The sequence below is a fragment of the Rutidosis leptorrhynchoides genome, chromosome 1 (assembly GCF_046630445.1).
Source record: "Rutidosis leptorrhynchoides isolate AG116_Rl617_1_P2 chromosome 1, CSIRO_AGI_Rlap_v1, whole genome shotgun sequence".
Taxonomy (NCBI): domain Eukaryota; kingdom Viridiplantae; phylum Streptophyta; class Magnoliopsida; order Asterales; family Asteraceae; genus Rutidosis; species Rutidosis leptorrhynchoides.
Genome location: NC_092333.1, coordinates 685,481,404 through 685,504,881, shown reverse-complemented (window position 1 = coordinate 685,504,881; position 23,478 = coordinate 685,481,404). Strand labels below are relative to the sequence as shown.

At 32.8% G+C, this 23,478-nt stretch overlaps 1 protein-coding gene across 1 annotated transcript; it reads left to right on the top strand.

Moving 5' to 3' along the window:
- The first annotated feature begins 4,994 nt into the window (after positions 1-4,994).
- LOC139852291 (uncharacterized) lies at positions 4,995-5,468 on the top strand. Its single transcript, XM_071841562.1, has one exon. The coding sequence runs from the start codon at positions 4,995-4,997 to the stop codon at positions 5,466-5,468; it is 474 nt and encodes a 157-aa protein (XP_071697663.1).
- The last annotated feature ends 18,010 nt before the right edge of the window (positions 5,469-23,478 follow it).

Genomic DNA, 23,478 nt, shown 5'->3' with positions numbered 1-23,478 from the left:
TTCTCTATTTCTCATGTCTAACTTAATGTGTTTCTGTTGGTTATGTAAGGTTTGGTGGTGCTGTTTTTCCTATGCTTGAGGGCTCTTTTGCTCATGTACTAAAGTTTAAGGGGGCTGTTTGCTCATGTGCTAAAAGTTTAAGGGGGCTGCTGTTCGTTTGCCTTTTATGGAGGGGGACACTCTGCATTTTTGAGACTTTATTTATATGGCTGTATGTGCAGGGTTAGAGTATGACACACACATTCAGCAATTACAGTCGCTGGTCATCTTCACCTACTCAATCCCTAAAATCCAAATCTCTTTTATCAATTGTTTGAACCTGCTATTAGTATTGTTCTTTTACGATTGTAATCTTGGTTCTTAATTTTGGCACACATATTTGTTTCTGCTGGTACTCCGATTGTATGTTGATGTTTTCATGGTGACTGATTTTGATTCATAAGTTTGAGTTGCTGTTGCTTTATCCGTATAAAATAAAATATGACATAACATAAGTTCTCATTTTCCATATAAAAATATAAGAGATACTATGTTTAGCGCGTAGCTTTTTAGAGCTTTCTATAGATTTTAACTTTTAGCTTTTATGAAAAAGCTTCTATTTAATTAAAAACTTCGTTTGGTTAAAGGAGATTAAAACTTTTATATAGAGGAAAAAAACTAAAAGCTACTAAAAGTAGCGTTTAGCTTCTAGCTTTTAATCATTTTACTCTTTATTTAACAGATTCAGCTCCTCTACCAAACACCAAAATATATTTCAAAAACTAACATCTACCAGCTATCAGTTAAAAGCTACCAGCTACAAGCTAAAAGCTATCAGCTACCAGCTAGTTTTGCCAAACATACTCTTAATATGACAATTTTGTTATCAAAAACATACCTATGTTTTTTGGTAAGTTTTCATAGTGATATAATCACAAAGTTTATGTACACAAATTAATACCCTAAAAAAATGTAGCAAATATATATGTGGGGTGGAATGATTCAGAGGGAAGAAAAATTTCGTAGATAAGGGGAAAACATATGAATATTATATTATATCAAAATTAATACAAATATAAAAATAAAAAGTGAAATCTAATAAATATTAATTAAAACAATTCTTTTTGAATGTTAACCTTTTTTGATAATTTTTTTAGTGGGTTATAACTCTAATTGATGAATATTATATCTAGAGTCGGTAATATTCATATGATGAATATGTTAACATTTTGGAAAACTGAATTTTTGAGCTAGCATTTATCTACACATTAAATAAAGAGTGTTCTCTAGCGGATCGATTTGTTAACAGTGTTTGGTGTTGGGATTAGAGACGTGACTCAATCGGTGATCGGAACAATGAGCTTGTCGCTAATATGATTAGTACTATCGGGCAACTTCATCTCGAAGACTCTGTCGATTCGTGGATGTGGGGGATTTCAAGAGATGGGTCGTTCAAGGTTTGTGATACTCGGACGCACATTGATAACATTGCTCTTCCTATGTCTGATCCGTATACTAGGTGGTGCAAATGGATCCCGCGGAAAATTAACGTGTTTGAATGGAGATTAGCTTCGAACCGGCTCCCTACCATATTAAATTTGTCGGCTAAAGGGATGGAAATAGAACATATTAATTGTTTTCTTTGCAATCGTCGAGTCGAGTCTCTAGATCATATTATGTTTTCATGTGAGGTTGCTCGTGACATTTGGAAACGGGTTCGATTATGGTTGGATGTCCAAATCCCAATCGTTTTGTAACAACCCAAACCAATAACCAACCGATTACGTGAAACAATAATTTTTTTTTTTTTTTACAACAGGAGAGTGCGCGGCGCGCACAAGCCCCAACAGCTTTTGTCCGGTTTTGTCCATTTTCAAATAAAGATCTCCCACTTCCCGACATTTTTAGACGAAACGCTTTTCACAACATGTTCTAATATGAAAAACTCATACGATTCAATCATAAAATGAGTTTTACAAAACGGGGCCCACATCGGCCGTTTTACGAGTTTCGTACAAATCATGAGTTTCGACCACATTAGTTTAATTTCCAAACGACACTATGAGCATGGTGTTTGAGGGTTAAACTACCCAAATCTCGGTCAAACTCCAAAAGCTATAACATCCAAAAGAGTCCCATAACAAACAAGCGGGATCTCTAATCCATACGAATGCCCTTACCCTTGTCTCCACCGGAGCCTATAAAAAGATAAACAACGAGAGGGTAAGCAAAGCTTAGTGAGTGCAACAATTATACATACACATATATAACCCATCTATTTGCATTCGCACCCACCAAATACCTCATACGAGAATAATACTCAAATAGCATTCCGTCTTACTCATAATGCTAACAACTCGTACACTATCACAACATCACATTAGCATATACTCAACACAATATATATATATATATATATATATATATATATATATATATATATATATATATATATATATAGCATGCTAAACAATATCCATCAACATAATATGGTTAACCACAACGCTATGGTGCTACCGGCACGTGGTTCACACCATACGCATTTGAGTCTCACTCTTTTATAGTGCTACCGGCTCGTGGTTCACACTTTGGCGCTACCGGCACGTGGTTCACGCCTCATTTTATAGTGCTACCGGCACGTGGTTCACACTTGATGCTACCAGCACGTGGTTCACATCCAAATTTTATAATGCTACCGGCACGTGGTTCATACTTGATGCTACCGGCACGTGGTTCACATCATAATATTCGTCACATACATGTTATGGTACTACCGGCACGTGGTTCATTCCATAACATTCACAAATAAATACGCCATATACACGCACGCATAATTATTCCACTCACCTTAAAGATTTGGTGATGGTTTTATCCTTCCGCAAGCTTCAAAGCCAAGTACCTAATGCAATAAGTACTCGATCAACAAACAAACTTGTTGGACTAAATACCAACACTTCACTCATGTGCATTTAATGACTTAGATGCATTAGATGCCCCATTTTCACCAAAACCGCCCCTTAAGGGTCAAGACCATCATTAATCACTTAAAAGCTAGTGATTAAGGTCCAACAACACTAACTATTACACAATTAGGGTATTTCATACCCATATTTCCCAACTAGGTCAATCATTAGCCCTTTGACTAATTTAAAGTCAACACACCTATTTCAGGTCATCCACTAACCCATCTAACCCCCATTTACTAATTAACTAGGTGTGCTAGTGATTAACTAACCAATTAGGACTCATAAACATCAATTAACACTTTGAAACCCTAGGTTAGTTACCATTGAGTCTTCATGACTCCATCTTACCCACGAACACCCAAAATCATTAAATATGGGTTTTATGTTCATCACTATCCCAAACCCTAACCCTTAAATCAATTTAAAATAAGGAAATCAAAGTTAGAGTTTACCACCACAATCACAACGTAGCTAGTGATTAGATGAACAACTTTAATACCCGCACTTTGACCCGAAATCAACTTCTTCCACTTAGATTTGAGCTTTCTCACTCAAGAACTATCCTCTCTCTCTCTAGAATTAAAGTGGAATGGATAAGGTAGTTGATAATGGAGTTATGACTCCCCACAAACAGATCTGGTAGCCTTTAACTCGTCCCCAAGTGAAATTACCAAAAAGTCCATCCAAAATATCTCATTAAAAAAGCAGAATCCGGCTACAGTAAAGGGTGCGCGGCGCGCTCCCTTTAGTGTGCGCGGCGCGCGCTAAGTGCTGGACAGATTCTGACTTCAGTTTAATTACACAACGTCACCCACACTTCATGTACTCTATTTACAGCTCCGTACAATAAATATTAGGGTCTTACACGTTTCATGTAGGGAGGAGTTATTACATTGGTTCGACTTATGGAATGCTTCAAAAGAGAAGAAGGATATTTTGTATGTAGTTTTTGCTACGTTGACATGGCACCTATGGAGGTTCCGAAATGGAGTGATGTTCAATTCCAAGCTGTTGAAGAAGAGTACTTTATTTGATTCGATTTGTAACATGTCGTTTAATTGGATTCGTAGTAGAGGTAAAAAAGATTTAAATTGGAACATTTGGCTTGTAAAGCCGATGTAATCGTTGTAGTTGTTTTGTTTTGGTTCCCCTGGTTACTCTCTAGGGGTCCATTTGCCTATTGTGGCTAATAAAATTTGTTGTTCCAAAATATATATATATATATATATATATATATATATATATATATATATATATATATATATATATATATATATATATATATATTTTCATCTAACAAATATTATATCAAAATCGATGTAAATGTAACAATCTGATTACTAACTCAAAATTATGTTAGTCCCGTTAATAGGATGTCTGTTATGACGTCAAATTGATACTAATATATACATATAATTTCTATTTTTTCTAATATATAACTACAATTACTACGCTGTTTAGACCATGTCTTTTTTCCGAGAATGATAACTCACACATTCATAACAGACATGGAGGTGTTATATCTAAGATCATAGGAGTAGAGCAAAGTGCATACATTAAAGGAGGTCGATTCTTGATAGTGTTTTAATATTGAATAGACCTGTTGCAGACTTAAAGAAAAGAAAACCAAAAAATTTCATTTTCAAAATCGACTTCGAATAGGCTTTTGATAGTGTGGACTGGAGCTACTTGTTAGAAGTGATGGAGCTAATGGGTTTCAGAATGAAATGACGAAAATGGATTGAGTCTTGCCTTAAATCTGCTACGGTTTCAGTGCTAGTTAACGACTCTCCCACCTCGGAATTCTCACTCGAAAGAGGTATAAGACAGAGTGATCCACTCTCACCATTGCTTTTCATTATTGATGGAGAAGGACTGAACCTACTTGCTAAAGCTACGTGTGAACACGGGTTTTTCAAAGGAGTAGAAATTGGCTCGGAAAAAAGACTCATCTCTCACCTTCAATATGTCGATGACACTATGTTTATAGGTGAGTGGGGAGGAAGAAATATTCGTAATGTCTTGAAGTTGCTTGAATGTTTTGAATTAATGTCGGGTTTAAAGATTAATTTGTCAAAATGTACTTTATATGGTATCGGTGGTGTTAGTAGATCAGAGAATGAAAATTTTGCTTTAACATTGGGTTGTAAAGGACACCTCCCCATTTTATACATGGGCCTCCCGGTCGGTTCGAGGATGAATAAGTTAAACGATTGGAAGCCGATAATTGAGAAATTCCGCATTAGATTCGCGGAGTGGAAGGCTAGGTCAATGTCATTCGGGGGAAGATTAACCCTTATCAAATCAGTCCTCACTAGCTTACCGTTGTATAACTTCTCCCTCTTTCGTGCTCCTACATGTGTCATCAACTGTCTCGAGAGCCTAAGGCGTAAGTTTTTTTGGGGCGGGGCGGGTGAAGTCAACAAATGGCTTGGGTCAAAAGGGATGAAATTCTTGTTCCTTATGAGTCGGGGGTTTAAATGTGGGTTCGTTGAAGGCAAAAAACTTGGGTTTAATGTGTAAATGGTGGTGGCATTTTCGGGTCGAAAATGGGGCTCTTTGGATGAAAATCATCAAAAGCATTTATGGTAGGGATGGTGGGTTGGGTTGTAATGGGTTTACTAATCTTAATTCTTCATGGTCCTCAATTTTACGACTTGATAATGATCTTTCTAAGTTGGGTGTTTCACTTAATTGCTCTTTTGTGAAAACAATTGGTAATGGTAGTGACACTTTGTTTTAGGAAGATTTTTAGCATGGTGACATTTGTTTTAAAGATCGATTTCCAAAATTGTTCCAACTTGAAACTCTAAAAATGGCACTTGTATGCGATAGGGTCAGTTGAAATAGCGCGGGTACAAGGTTTCATTAGCAATGGACTAGATCGCTATTTGATAGACCGAGTGCTGATTGTGAGCTGCTGGAATGTCTCCTTGCGTCTGCTGGTAATGGCAACACCGACAAGTGGAAATGGCTCATGAATGACAACAGGATGTTCAAGACTAGTATTATGGCAACCGAAATTGATTCTAAACTTCTGCATCATTCGTTTCAGCCTAGCGAGACTGCAAGAAATAAACTAGTACCCAGGATATAGAAATATTTGCATGGAGGTCATTACGTAAAAGGATCCCGACGCGGGTTGAGTTAGATAAAAAAAGGTATCGACCTCAACTCGGTGAGGTATCCCATGTGTTATGACGGACTCGAGACTATAGAACATGTGCTTATGTTTTGTTAATACGCAATGGATATTTGGGTTCGGGTATTTAATTGGTGGGGACTTGGTAATGTGACAACACTCTCAATCGAAGAAATATTCAGAGACTCTTCTCCACTACATGGTTAGGGTAATGTTAATAGACTTTGGCAAGTCGTCAAGTGGGTGAGTAGGTACTTAATATGGAAGAATCAAAATCAAAAGGTCTTTCGCAACAAAGTATCATCAAGTCCTGATGTACTCATCGAGATTCAATCCAAAAGCTTCGAGTGGTTAACCAACAGATCAAAGAAAGTGAACTTCGAATGGCAACAATGGTATACATGCCTCGGAAGTTGCAGTTTTTGTGTTCCAGATTGTGATGGGATCGGTTGATGGCTCTAGTTGCGGATCAGCTCATAGTCATCTTTGAGTAGGACTTATGTTCGATAGGGCTTGTTTGTACATTTGTATTAGATAGTGTGTAGCAATTAGTTTAGATTTCAAATGAGGTTGCTTGGTTACTTTTCTTCGTATCTCCATGTACTGTTCGTGGTTTTTTCGTTGATATATATACAAACATACCTTTGCTTTTCAAATAAAAAACCACTTTTTTAAGAATATATACATATTATCCACTTTTGGACTTGAACACGTAACTTAAGGCCGTATACCTTGATATCGCTAGGCAAATGTAGATCATGTTTCTTCTCGTTTTGAAGCTTGTTGAAATGTGCCATCATGAATAAATGAATATATGTATATTATATATATACACGTACCTAATAGATCGATCTAACATTGTGTTGTAACTCATGTATTAGTGGTCTGCCTCTCTTAGCGAGAGGTCAGGATTTCGACTCCTGTGGGGTGCAGCATTGCACCTAATGTTGCGCCTTTATCCTTGAATTCCACCCAATGGTGCCTTTCGCACATCGCGTTGCGAGGGCAGTGGGGGAGAGGGGTTTTACCGCGCATGCCCTCGGATTGGGCCGGGTTTCGTCCTGGGCAACAGTTGGGGGCGGGTTATGCAACTGCAGGGAGATGAACGCGTGGGTGGTTAAATCCCCCTGGGTGATCCCTGTTGTTCAAGAAAAAACCTAATAGATCGAACTCTACATATATATAATTATCAATCAAATGATTAATATAAAATCATGATCTGAACCTGTATTAAAATAAGACTATGGCTCAAATATGATCAGTTGCAAGACTTGAGAAACTTGACATATGTAGACTTGTCAAGCCACTTGGCCCAAACTAAAGTAGGCTCAGTTTCTATTACAAATATGAATACGCAGCATGCATATGGTTTCTTAACAGTTTAAACCTTGAAAATTGCAAATTGTAAAGAAACCATATATCTATATTAAAATTTTTTAGTAATTCTTGTCAATAATATATCAAAAAAGGCCCAAGAATATAATCATGGACTCATAAAACTAGGTTCAAAGTTCTCCCATATGAAACTATCACCTTGTGATACATTTAAAACACCATCTTCAATAGTACTTTCCCATGTTGACTCGTGACCATACTCAAACAAGCTTTGATTACTCAAGCCAAAACCATTACTTGGACCACCCGGTTCCAACTCATACGACTCGTTGACCAAAGGGTTGTTCTCTTGTGCTACAAAGGGTTGTGAAGATTCAACTGGGATAATTTGTTCTTGATTTTTGATGAAATTGTGTGGGAAATTAAGGCGAGCTTTATTTCCTCTTAACTTAAAAGCCTCGTGATCATACGCTAAAGCGGCTTCATGAGCAGTATCGAATGTTCCTAACCACCGTCTACTTCTGCTTTGTGGGAGACGTATTTCTGCAACCCATTTTCCCCACTGACGTTGTCGAACCCCTCTATATAGCTTTGGAACGGGCTGATTATTAGGCTCATGGTTCTGACCCGTTTCCTTGTCGGTTGATCTAAAAGAAATCATTTGTTGATTTTTTAAAGATTCGGATCGAGGGTTGTCATCAAGAGAAAACGGAAACACAAATCTTGATTGTATTTGTTGTTTTCCTGACCCTCTGATCTTCTTAGAAGAAGTTTCAGTATGATCGTGCTCCATTAGATTGTTAACTAAATCGATACGTAAAAAAAACGTTATATATACACAATGATTTAATCAAGTGCCCTTTGGATGAGTTGGAAACTAATTAAGGACATATATCTTGACTGTGTAATGTGTTGTTTCATAACACGCATGCTTAAGTTACCAAAAGAGTTAGTAAAACTGTCACTTTCATTCATAAGTCATAAGCATGCTCAAGACTTAAGTGCAGATGATTTTTCTATTTTATGACTTAAATGATGTTTACATCATATAAAAAATATAAATATATGATCTGGTCAGCTGTTATACAACACATATAGAGATAGCACACAATGAGCCACCATACATCATATTAGAAAACAATTTTTTTGTTGCTGTGTTTGCCTATGAATAACACATGAAGAGTGATGTACGTGAACAGTTTCTATCTGACCCTTCAACGCGTCTAAAAAACTAGAACTGTCGCGGACACTAAATTACCTAATTACTTCTAGAAATCGAACGAGTCTCAAACCTGCTTTTAGATAAGACTTAGTAGCTTACTTTGAACCTTTGAGGTATGATTTCTTATGGTATATTATTAGTATGTAAATGTAGATAGTATCTGCTACAAAACTGTTACAACTAACTTAACTTTCAACAACGTTTAAAATTAAAGAGATTGTTACTACAAAATGCTAGACATAAATACGCGTATAACAAAGTATATATCAATACTAGATTTAAGAGCCCGTGCGTTGCACGGCAGCTCTATAAAATAGCATTTGAAAACGTTAGTATAGAGACAAATTAGCTTAGTTGTATGATAAGAAACCTTTCAGTATTGATATCATTTGTCTCTGTAATGAACTTGATGACTTGACTTTCAAAAAGTGTCAACGTCGTTGACACAAACGCTAACTTTGAACCTATTAAAGATTTGTATGAGTTGTTATTGATACAATACAAGAAGATACAAAAGTAATAATAAATTAAGTAATATGTTTTTGTGTTACCTTAGACTATTGAATTATTGTCACACTTATCGCAATACCGTTTCAAAGATAACAGCCCATTTTTAGCTTAGACAGACTGTTGGATTATTGATACAAACACCAAGTACAATGAAGTATTGTATGAAAAGTATCAAGTAAAATAAATTGATGAAAATAAAGTTCAGTATATGAACCCCTGATTTTTTATACTATTATTAGAGACAGACAATGGTCGGGCTACATATATTTGAAAAACATAAAACACTTGATATATCCCATGTTCGGAAATCAGAGACGCTTGTACATTCGCGTCAATGAGTACCTTTGTGAAGTTCCAATCTGAACCTATGCAATTTTCATTCAATCATACAGTTAGGAGTTTTTACATTTAAAAATTATATGAATAGTTATGCATCCATTTAAGTAAACGATAACACAAACAACGAACAACTCAAAATTAAAAAAAAAAAAAAATTTAAAAATGTCATTTTACTTCAAGATCCTTAAGCTTGAAATAAGCTCTCTACCAACTATATGATGAATCATCTTCACGGTTTAACAATAATCTAATCAATATTAGCAAAAAAAAGTTATAAGTTGGCCTATACATAAAGATAGTAACCTAATAATGATTCCCTATTTCAACAACATAGTATACATGTCTACCGCATCAAGTAACTTTTAGGTTTATCTGTTATAATTGAATCAAACAAACCCATTAGAAAGAGTACCTAGTAAATCATTTTCATCATTACTACTCGAAATGGACACACTGTGATTATACGGAATGTAGTTTTCACACATGCAAATGAATTACCATCTCATACAAAAAATGCATAAAAACATGAAAGTGTAACAGACAAAGCGTAATCATGCTTGACAGACTGATGAAAATATGATCCAAATAAAGCACGATCGTCAGGTTTGATACATGGATAGTTTACAGCATATAGTAAAAGAAAGTGGCGAGTATCAACCATCCCGAGGTATAATCTTCTTTACGGAATCAGTTATGCTTTTGTTCATCTGAGGGTGTTTAACATTTGATAGTAGTTTCTGGAGTTGATTATAAGCCTCGTGTGAAGTAAAATAAGCATTACCCTCTGAGTTAAGTGCAAATATAACTTCATTCACATCCTTTTGAAGCTGGAGGGAGTAAAGTTTGTTGAACACCTGAAATGATAACATGGTAAACCATAAAATAAATATCACTGTTAAAGAACCAAGTTACTAATCCGCACAAAAATCCATTAATTAGCTTGTTGCCATAGCGAGTTTAAATATTCTGCTAAAATTGGACACATGGACTTTATTAAACACATATTGTGCCAGTCTGATCGACCACCCATCAGAGTACCTATAAAGTACATGTCATGCATAATTAACTTCATACACACGAAAATCAAAACCAGAGGTGTCAATATCAGCCCGTTTAGTTACAAATGGGTTGTACCAGAGTAAGTCATATTTCTAACATGTCATATCATATGAGTAAAAGAAAATATATCAAATATAGTGAGGCAACCAAGTTGAACTTTTCTCCAAGGGTTTCAGATGCATATTACCTACTAAATTGATTATTCACGAAACTATTATGACGCATCTATTGTAATTGTATTTAACACATACAATTCAAACTAAAGGTGTGCAAGTCTTTCGTGTTAAACCAACCCGACATATTTCAACCCTACCATAACATTATTAGGCTTGTCATTTTGACTTGTTAGTTGTTACCCAACTCGCTTGCCAGCCCATTTTACCACCTCCGGGTAATATAGATCAAGAAATCATTTTTTTCACTGTCCACACCACTTACCCAAAGCAGCAAACACATGACATTGGGTATATCTGCATAAAATTGGCATCAAATTAGACCGCCCCCACAATGCCCACATAGCCTATATGATATATATTAAAATACTATAAGAGATTTTCCACAATTATAATCACCTGCTCACTACTTCTTTATCTTCTAATTCATAGTCATGATTTATGTTATATCTACAGCTCTACACTGTTAATTTCATATATTTAATCATCAAAGTATATTTAAAACTCTGACGTATGAAAAATCCAAGTTAGCAGATTAATTGTATCAAAATGATGTTTTGTTGAAGAAAGGAAAACTTACATTTTCCATCATCACCTTCTTTGCCAGAACCATCACTACCACCAGGTATACACATGAAAAATCGAGAAAAAATATATAGCTTCATGAATCAGGCAACTAATTTATCGACATCGAAAGGCAAAATAACGGAGGTGTGTAGAAGTCGTTCTTTGCCTGCAAAACTCATCGTTAACTGGAGAAGATGCAAGAATGAAAATTTCTGGAGGAAGAATGGAGCAATTAAAGGAATATCTCTTATGAATCACTAATTTAAATTCTAGATTATAAAGACACCAATTGATTCACCTCCAAAGTGAAAAAAGAAATTGAATCACCATAAGTGGAAGATACCAATTGATTCACCCCCAATATGAAAAAGAAATTGAATTATCATAAGTGGATGTGAAATCGATTGAAGAAATCACGTTTGAAGATTTTCCTATCAATCCAATTAAAAAAATCTGATATCCATCAATTGAGGTTTTGGGTTTGCAGGCGACGGGTCGGAGAGCACCGAGAAGAGAAATTGGGTCGTATGTAATGTTTCAATTTAGTAGACGATTGTATTCGTTTCTTATTTCCTTAGGGTTTGAGGAATCAGAATTCGGAAGATGAAGGTGTATGTGAGTAAGATTTTGGTTGAATTGCTTGAGGTGAGTATATGTTTTTGGGAAGAAACCCTAACAAAGGAGCCTGCAGCAGCGCGTTTTGCTTTTGTCGATTTAAGATGCCAGGTGGATATTAGGTAGATTAATTAAGCTTAATTGTGATTAAATTTGGGATTTACACGTTAGCAAGAAGTGATTAAAGGGTACTTAAGGATTGACATGTCAGATAAACTTTCATGATAGATAGATAGATAGATAGATAGATAGATTATAGAAGATTATAGATTATAGATATGGTACTACTTAATGTTTGCTGATAAGTTCAATATTAAAAATAAAAAATAAAACAATGTTCGTGACTGCAAGATAAGAACCCTTGTAGGAAAAAGTGGGGAGCCCGGGTATGATTTGGTCAGCCACCACGCCCGGCCCACCAATCCAAATCAATGAAGTTTAACAAATACTCGTAAATAGACTACCAATAGTATTAACTTGATTCAGACCGGGCCGCACGATGCCGCATCTACTTTTTGGTTTGGTAATTTGTAGTTACGTGGCGTCACCTATTTACATTAGGAATGGCAATGGATGTTCCATCCATGAATATCCACCCGATCCGATCCATTTATAATGGATATGGATGATGTAAATGGACGATTAATGTATATGGATATGGATATGGATGATCTAAATATTTCGTCGATCGGATATGGATGACAATATATCATCCATGGATATATTCACTACCACCCGAAATACATTTATATATTGATATAAACGTACTAAAATATATTTATAAACATCTACATATCGATATACATATACATATAACATACAAATTCTTAATATATTAACAAAAATAAAGATTATGATCGACACAATTATTAATTTGTTAATAACAACACTTAAAGTAACACATTTATATTAGTTTAAACGTATATTTAATTATACTATAACGCATTTTGCTCAATTAAGTCAAAATCGGAGACAAATTACATTCAAATCTTAGTAAGAAACCAATAATATTAAGATTAAATATTTACATTTGTTATGCTGTATATAAAATTGTCAAAATTTTCGTTAGATTAACGTTTCATTTAATATCCAACGGATATCCATTAACCCGCTTAATCCAACGGATATGAATATGGATGCATGAACAAAAATTAAATGGATATGGATATGGATAAACAAAAATTAAATGAATATGGATGTGGATATGGCATCACCCGATCCATATCCGATCCATTGACATTCCTAATGACTATGATGTCTAATATTGTTTGACATCAATAGTGTGTTTTTGCTACCTAGCTTTGGCTAGTTACATATCAAAATGGCTACGATTTTAACTATCTACATCAACAAAAGGGCGTCGATGGTCAGATTCTTTACAGACATGGAGTTCTTTCGTTACTCTTTTTTTTCTTCTTTGTATTCGTTATGTACTTTTGAGATTTTTAAAATTACTCGTAAACTTCTACACCTGTATATATCATCTATCTATTTATTTATAAATGTATAGAAATAAAGAGGTAAAACTCTTTTATACGTTTTCCTTAAAATATACAAATAAGGGAAATTGCCAAAAATACACGTTTTTTCAAAGTTTTTAAGCAATATACACTTTTTTCAAAAAAAAAAAAAAAAAAAATTGGCAATATACACTATTTAGTCGAACATCATTTTGGTAGACCACATGTATAAAGTGGTCGACTATACCTTTTTTGCATGTAGTCGACCAATTATTGGCTGACCACTTCACAATGATGGTTGACTACATAGTTTACCAAACATTAAAGAAGAATTGGTCGACCACTTCAATATGATGGTCGCCTACATAGTCTACCAAAGAGTTGGTCAACCACTTCACAATAATGGTTGATTACATAGTCTACCAAACATAAAAGAGAAGTTGGTCGACCACTTTAGTAGTGATGGTCGACCACTTCAATATTGATGGTTGACTATATGTTACGAAAGTTTGTCGACCACTTCACAAACATTGTGAAGTGGTCTACCAAAATAGTGGTCGAATCAATGATGTATAATGCCCATTTTAAAAAAAAAAATGTATATTGTTAATAAACTTTAAAAAAGTGTATTTTTCTAATTTCCCGACAAATAATATAGGTAAAAGGTTAGAGTAAAATATAAAAGTAAACAAAAAGTACAGTATATAAATAATATTTCTTTTTTTTTAAAGGAAGTAAAGCATAACAAACTCGAAGGAGCTAAAGAACATACACCAGCTCGTAGCACAAAAAGAAAACGAAAAAGTAAGATCTAACTAAACAATACGAAATAATCCAGGCTAAAAAAAACTCGAGAAGCACACTGTGAAGGGCATAAATGCTGAGGAGGGCATATTGTGAAGCCAAAGACAAACCGTGTATTTTTGTTTGGACAAAAGAATTTTGACGGATTATATATATATATATATATATATATATATATATATATATATATATATATATATATATCTTTCTCTTTATTATTTATTTATTTTTATTATATATGTTATAACAAAAGTATAATTAGCAAATCATATTAAAAAAGATGACATGGCAGAATTTGATTCCTTGGATTAAAAAACTAGATTAAGTTAGAACCCTGAAATAAAAAAATAGTGTATTATTTTATTTGCTAATATATCACATGCTTCTGCCTTGGAAAATTTTCCTATACAAACGAATACAGAATACCATATACGGAATACTTCAATATATACATATACATATAGAACAAACACACCAAAGCCACCGTACGACCAATTGCATAATATACCGAAATTCGAAGTTTCAATTACTAAGATAATCAGGGTTCTTTGGATATGTGGATCCCAATTCTAGATCTATTACCAAGCTTTTGTAATGATCCTCATTAGTTGGGTTTGGGATCCCACATCGGTGGGTGAACCAACTTAATTGGTGGTTATAAACTTAGGTGTTCCCCCTCCTTCAAGTTAGCTTTTGGAAGTGAGTTCTACAATTGATGTAACAACCCAACCCGTTATACAATTGAATACGTGTAATAATTTTTTTTTATATACACAGTGTAGTGCGCGGCGCGTAGCACCTTAAGTGCGTGGCGCGCACAAGGCCTGGCAGCTTCTGTCCGGTTTTGCCATTTTTGACTTAAAGATCACCCACTTCCCGACACTTTTAGACGAAACGCTTTTCACATCATATTATAATAGTTAAAACTAACACGTTTCAATAATAAAACAAGTTTTACGAAACCGGGCCCACATATGCCGAATTACGAGTTTCGTACAAAATATAAGTTTCGACCAAATTAGTTTAAATTCCAAACGACACTAGAGCATGATGTTTGAGGGTTAACCTACCCAACTCTTGGTCAAACTTCAAAAGCTAAACGTCCCAAAAAGCATCTCCTATCACACAAAGCGGGATCACTAGTCCAAACGAATACCCTTTTCCTTGTCCACGCCGGAGCCTATAAAAAGGTAAACAACGAGAGGGTAAGCAAATCGCTTAGTGAATGCAATAATTATACATATACATATATAATATACTTACATGCAAACACTTACACAATACCGCATAAGAGCTAGCAATTTAGCAACTATGCAATCACAATGCAAAACTAGATATCCACAATCTCAATAAGCTAGCATTACCAATAACATATAGTTCACAATTCGATATGCTAAAACTATCACACATAACCATGGTTAACCATACGCACACAAAGGGAACGACACTCGCACAATGACCATTGGTACTCGCACAATGACTGTTAGTGTACACTAACCCCTAGGTGGACGTCTGCACTTACCGAACCACCCTTCACGCACATGTGGTCTCCATTGCACAAAAGAGTAGTGAATCCACACGCCCGGATAACACTATAGTGAATTCACACGCCCGGATAACACTTGTGACGACCCGGAAATTTCTGACCAAATTTAAACTTAATCTTTATATGATTTTGACACGATAAGCAAAGTCTGTTAGACCAAGTCTCAAAATTTTTGAACTATTAAATAGAATCATTTAACCCTTGACTATTCCTGATGATTCACGAACAATTGTTTATAAATAAATGTGTGTGTGTGTGTGTGTGTGTGTGTATATATATATATATATATATATATAAATACATGTGTATATATAAAATAATAAAATACTAATTAACCAGTAGAATTAAGTATGTAAAATAAGATACAAAATAATTAAGTGTATTTTAAGATACAAAATAATTAAGTGTATTTTAAAATAAATCATATATATATATATATATATATATATATATATATATATATATATATATATATATATATATGATTTCCATAGATAATTATTATTATATGTATATTGTAAAAATATATAAAATATATAAATAATAAATTATTATATGATTATTAAATATTACATAATTAATATATGATATAAGTTAAAACAGAATTGTCATATAAATATTATTACTCTCATAAATATTATTAATATCAGTATTATTAATATTATATATATATGTAATTTGGTACAATTAAATTGTTATATTATTATTATTAATATCATTAGTTTTATAAATATAAATACCATTATTATTAAGGTAATTGTTAATAATAACATATAAATAATACCATTTGTCATTAGTATTGTTAAAGATGATTAATATTATTATCATAAATGTTAATGTTATTACCAATTATTATTATTATGATTTATAAAATTATTATTAATCTACTTAATTATTTATTTAACAATTATAAAAGAAAATCCTTATGTCCAAATGCTAGAAACCAAAATTCCGTTTCCTGTAATTATCAAACTATTACTGCTTTTTAGAAATCGTACAAATCAAGGGTTAACTTATAGGAACAATCCAATCTGTAATCAATCAGTACCTTTCTTAATTTTTTTTCTTTATTTTTTTATATACCATTGTTTTTCTGCCGAGTTCAATTTGATCACATAAATACAACTCTGTTATTATATGGCATCATACAACATCACCTTATCAGTTACAAACCATAAAATGTTTTAACAACTCCCATATAATCGAATTTTAATCTGAAACGCTGAAGGAAGCAGGTGTCTGCTCTGTTCGGTTAATACTTCGTCCAAAAACTCAAATTCAATTTCTTTTCAAAATGTATTAATGCAGTCATGTTAGAATTATTTAGTTCAAACTATCTGTAAAGTCTTATGATCCAATTTTCCTTATCGAATTCGAATTTTTCAAGTCAAACTTTTATTTAAAAAGTCAAACAGATTGTTCTTGGTATAATTCAATTTCGTTTTAATGAATTTGAAGCAATTGATGATTCATACAGTTCCTATGATGTATAAACAACATGTTTCATGTAGGAATATGGGGCTAAAAGAGTCTAGATTTTAAAAACACGTTTGGAGTTCATGAAGAGGTCGACAGACCTGTTTCAGTTCCTGTTTTTTTTTTTTTTTTTTTTTTTTTTTTTGTTAATTCATCAAACACAAGTCGTTTCTGTTGATTACTGAATCCTAAAACTATTTTATTAAATTAGTAATCCAATTGATTGAAGGATTATGTCGACTGGGTATGGGAAGAAGAAGGAAGGGATAACAGGAAATACTATCTGATTAAATGAATATACAAGGAGTTTTAAATCAGAAAAGTTTAATTGGTTCGATGGTTAGGGTGTTGGATTGTTAGCTGAGGGTCTCCGGTTCGATTCTGGACTGAGCCATATTCTTTTGAAATCACACTTTAAGGTAGTTATTACATTTTAGTTGTTACTATTATTATGATTATTATTGTTATTAACATGATTATTATTATTATTATTATTATTGTTGATACTAATTATTATTATTATTGTTATTGTTATTAATATCATTAATATTATTGTTATTAGTTTTTTATTATTAATACCATCATTAATATAATTATCAATATTGTTATTATTAGTAATATAATTATTATTATCTTTACAAATAATATTAGTATTACGATAAAATTTACCATTTATTATTATTATAATGATAACAACTAATATTATTATCATTATTATGAAAATGATAAAATTATTGTTTTTTTCATTAATATTAGTATTATTAAAATATGTATTATAATAAAATTTACATGTATTATGATTATAACTACAAGTATGAAAATTATTATTATTATCACTAATAGTTGTGTTAGTATTATTATCATGTTTAGGGTTATTATTATTATTATTATTATTATTATTATTATTATTATTATTATTATTATTATTATTATTATTATTACAAAAATATTACAATACATCATTATCAGTATTAGTATTAGTATTAGTATCACTTTTGTAACCATTAGTATTATTATTATTATTAATCAAAAGTATCATTATTAACAATAACATTATTATTATTAATATTATCATTATTAATAAAATTATTATTATCACTGGAAAAATATTAAAAATCAAAACTATCTTTTTTTTAACAACTAAATATCTTGTACATAAGAACACACTAATCATATACACTATAATTATACGGAGATTCCACAAAAACTATATGAAAAACATATTAACATTATATAAATACTACATTTAACAAATTAGGTATTTTAATATAATACTAAATATATATGGATACTAATATAACTATAATAATTATTTAAGATACATATACAAAATAAACGTATATAACACATAATTTAAGATATAATATGAATATATGATTTTAAATGAAATTTAGTATGAATTTTATATAACTATACTTGCATAAATAACATATATATATGTTATTAATATAAAAAGGATATAACTAATAAAATTTATACATATTTGTTCGATTACAATTATGTATATTAATAAATATATACAAATGATATAGGTTCGTGAATCTGAGGCCAACACTGCATTGTTCAGTTGTTCAATATAGTCATATGTATTTTTACTACAAAATACATTAGGTGAGTTCATTTGCTCCCTTTTACTCTTTACATTATTGGGCTGAGAATACATGCAAATGCTTTATTAACTATTTTACAATATTTATATGCGTGAGTTTCATTTGATTCCCTTTTACTCTTTACATTTTTAGGCTGAGAATACATGCACTGTTTTAATAACTATTTTACAATATTTATATGCGTGAGTTTTATTTGCTCCCCTTTTAAATGCTTTTGCAATATATATTTTTGGGACTGAGAATACATGCGCTGATTTTATAAATGTTTTACGAAATAGACACAAGTAATCGAAACTACATTCTATGGTTGAATTATTAAACCGAATATACCCCTTTTTAGTCTGGTAATCTAAGAATTAGGGAACAGACACCCTAATTGACGCGAATCCTAAAGATAGATCTATCGGGCCCAACAAGCCCCATCCAAAGTACCGGATGCTTTAGCACTTCGAAATTTATATCATGTCCGAAGGAGGATCCCGGAATGATGGGGATATTCTTATATGCATATTGTGATTGCCGGTACCAGGTGTTCAATCCATATGAATGATATTTTTGTCTCTATGCATGGGATGTATGTTTATGAGAAATGGAAATATGAAATCTTGTGGTCTATTAAAATTATGAAATGATTATTTATGTTAAACTAATGAACTCACCAACCTTTTGGTTGACACTTTAAAGCATGTTTATTCTCAGGTATGAAAGAAATCTTTCGCTGTGCATTTGCTCATATTAGAGATATTATTTGGAGTCATTCATGACATACTTCAAAAGACGTTGCATTCGAGTAGTTGAGTTCATCAAGAATATTATAAAGTCGTTTATAGTTTGAATATATTATGAGATGGTATGCATGCTGTCAATTTTCGATGTAAAGCAAGTTTGTCTTTCAAAAACGAATGCAATGTTTGTAAAATGTATCATATAGAGGTCAAGTACCTCGCGATGTAATCAACTATTGTGAATCGTTTATAATCGATATGGACTTCGTCCGGGTGGATTAGGACGGGTCGCTTCAGTTGGTATCAGAGCGGTGGTCTTAGCGAACCAGGTCTTGCATTAGGGTATCTAACTGATAGTTGTTTAGATGCATTAGTGAGTCTGGACTTCGACCGTGTCTGCATGTCAAAAGTTTTGCTTATCATTTTTGTCAGAAATCATCTGTTTATCATCCTTAAGAAATTACCTGCTTATCATTTTTAGTCTAGACACATCTTACTGCAATGATTGCATGAATAGTGTATAGACAAAATTCGTATCTTAGCGTATCTGCTAATTCATATCTTAACATATCTGTTACTGTAGACTTTGCCTGACAACTTTCGTAGATTTCTCCGTAACTTATGGGATTTTAGTATTATATATGCATATGTAAATTATGTATTGCAGGGTACTAATCTACATCCTATAATCTATTTATTATCGGAAATCCTTCATCTGATCGTACGAGATGAATTCCTCAACCAGTTTGAATTCCTCAGATTCCGACAGCTATTCCGATATGGAGTTTTACCTAAGCCCCGAAGGAAGTGTCACCAGAATGAATCAACCAATCATCCATACCCAATTCATCTGATGAGATCGTAGTCGACTTAACCGACGAAGACGAGAAGAAGGCGATCCCTTCCACCCACCAACTTGCACTCTTGGCGATGAACCTGAAGCACTTACCGGCGAACTCATTCGAAAACACCATTTTCACCCTCATTTCCCAAATATCTCGCCACGATTATATTCTATCTAAAATTCTAAACCTTATTCATCCGCTCGTTACAACCGTCAATCATTCATGGGTAATAGAAGAAGTCAACAAACTTCGCGCTCGAGTAATCGATTTGGAGAATATGGTGCAAAACGTACCAGCTTCAGCAACATCATCGGCACCAACAGTACCATCAATAACAGCACCATTACCATCAACAATCCATGCCTCAATATCTCATTCTGTACCTCGAGCATAATCATCAATCTACGAATCATTTTACATCATTTATCTTCGTTCGACATGACGATTATATAATCTCTAAAGTTTTAGAGATTATATAATCTTATTCTAACGGTAAATCAAATGAGTTTAATATCATATTAAATCATTAAATCCACGATTGCATCTGAAGAAAATATATATACAAGTATATTTTTATAAAGATTGTAATTAAAAAAATTTTCGTACAAACTGTTAATGGTGAAAATATTTTAACGGGTAGGTAATACCCGAGGAATATTTAGATTTCGCATTAATAAGTTACACTGAACATTCTTCGAATCTGATTCAACAGTCATTTACTATCCTACTTACAACCACAGCTATACAAATCCGTTCATCACAGAATAACCATTTTCATTCAATTTCATATTTGGATTTTGACCTATCAGAATCCGACAAGTGGCATAATGAAGAAAACATTGGACAAAATAAAATTTGTTAGAAACAAACAAATTAACTATGAGAAATTTTGTTAAGAATCCACGCTAACAAAATCCTAGCTAGCTGTTCCTAGCTAACTGATTACATTTTATTTATCGCAATTTATTTTATCGCAATTTACATTCTCGCAATTTTATTTATCGTCATTAAATTTCTGTTATTTACTTTACGCACTTTATTTATCGTTATTTAATTTTCTGTTATTTATTTTACGCACTTTAAATATCGGGACACGTATACAAGGTTTTGACATATCATATCGCGCATCTATATATATTATTTGGAATCACCATAGACACTCTATATGCAGTAATGATCGAGTTCTCTATACAGGGTTGAGGTTGATTCTGCAATAATATATATAGTTTGAGTTGTGATCGAGTCTGAGACGTATACGGGTCACGACACGTATTAATTAATTCGAATATTATATATTAAACTATATATGAATTATTGGACTGTCAACTGTGGACTATCGACTGTGGACTAATAATATTGGACAATTAAAATGAATTAAAATATTGATTATAACATATGAAACTAAACAATTCTTCAAGTTGCCACTTGATTTCGTCTTAAACATCATTTGTATCTTCACGATTACATTCTGCGTTCAAACCTCTCATGATTCTTGAAAACACCTCAATCGAGAGGATGAACCAACCGCACTTCATTTACGGGAGAAAAGATTGATTCATATAGTTATGCACCTGAAAACACTCGGAACCTGAGTAAACATTTAACACGTAGCTGCGCTAATTCCTTTAGCGTTATTATTACCCAAAATAACTTTGCATCTGCTGTTCGAGATAGCCAGTTTTGTCACAGCTCCAGCAAGTCAACTTCGACTTTTCATTCAAAACAACCTTATTATAACCTTGATATATATGTGTATTCTTTTATTGTTACCGAGGAACCTTTTATATTCCACGACATTATCAGAAGATGTACCAGCAACTCCGTTGATCTTTGATTTTCCAAAAATCATTATCATTATATTCATTGAAACCCTATCATATACTCATCCGCATCTTGTAACGAGTATTGCCATACCAAATACCGGGAATTAGCAATCATTATTTTGAATCTCGCAACAATTTCACAACAACAGTTATATGTATATATATATATATATATATATATATATATATATATATATATATATATAACATGTACCTCTTAAAATCATGATCTTCAATTCTGAAATTTTGAACAGCACACAGTCTACGAATCAATACCACAAATTCTAAAATAAAAAAAAAGCTGAATACAGCAGCACAAACTGTACACGACCTTAACTGTCGAAAGTTTGATGATAAAGAATGGAGTATTGGAAACACCCAATAAAAAAAAAATTAGTACCAAAAAGCGGATTATGCGAAACTATGAAGGAAGCCATGGACAAATCGCAAAGAATAAGTTTGACTTCAAAGAATCCAAATGATTCAATTTCTGCTGAAATCTTTTGCGAATACCTTGCTTCTGACTCCAAACTATTGCGGGCAAATTTTCTTCACCATCCTTCGATATTAGATATTCCAAGATATCATCGTATCTTTCATTATAAATATCCTCCATATTTCTGAAGATATTTTCATAACTATTCTTATCTGAAATCATTAATCTCTTCGTGCTATCAGTGTTACATCATATAGAAACTGTTAGTTTCTATATTCTGTAAATTTAGAGCATTAAAATATGAATATTATTGAAGTAATGTTGGGAACTGATGCATGAGTTAGTATAATATAATGACACTTGATCAACGTGATTATATTACAGTAAGTCATGATGAGTTTCTAATGGGACGTGATGATTCACAGAACATAACGTCATCATGTGCCATGTTACATAACTCTTTCATTCTACTTAACTCTTGAACAAATCAAGAAAATTTATTCTTGATAGTCCTATCTTCCGTGATGTTGATAAATTTGAAATCAAATCGTGCTATCACGTTCCTTCCTGCTTAGAATATTATAATCATTTGAAACTCTATACCTACGAATTCTGGACCATTATTCGCTTGATTTAAAGTTAGGAAGAGAAAACAAGAGCATGAAGCTCCGATATATAAGGGGAAATATAAAGCCCAACAACAACGCCGAAATTACAAACTGTGGATATCAGTGCGTATAGCAATATAAAGACACGGGAGGATTATAAATACAATAATCCCTAGAGCATAGTAGAAATAAGCAGATTCTTCCAGTGGGAGTTGAAAAAGAAGAACGATCATTGCGA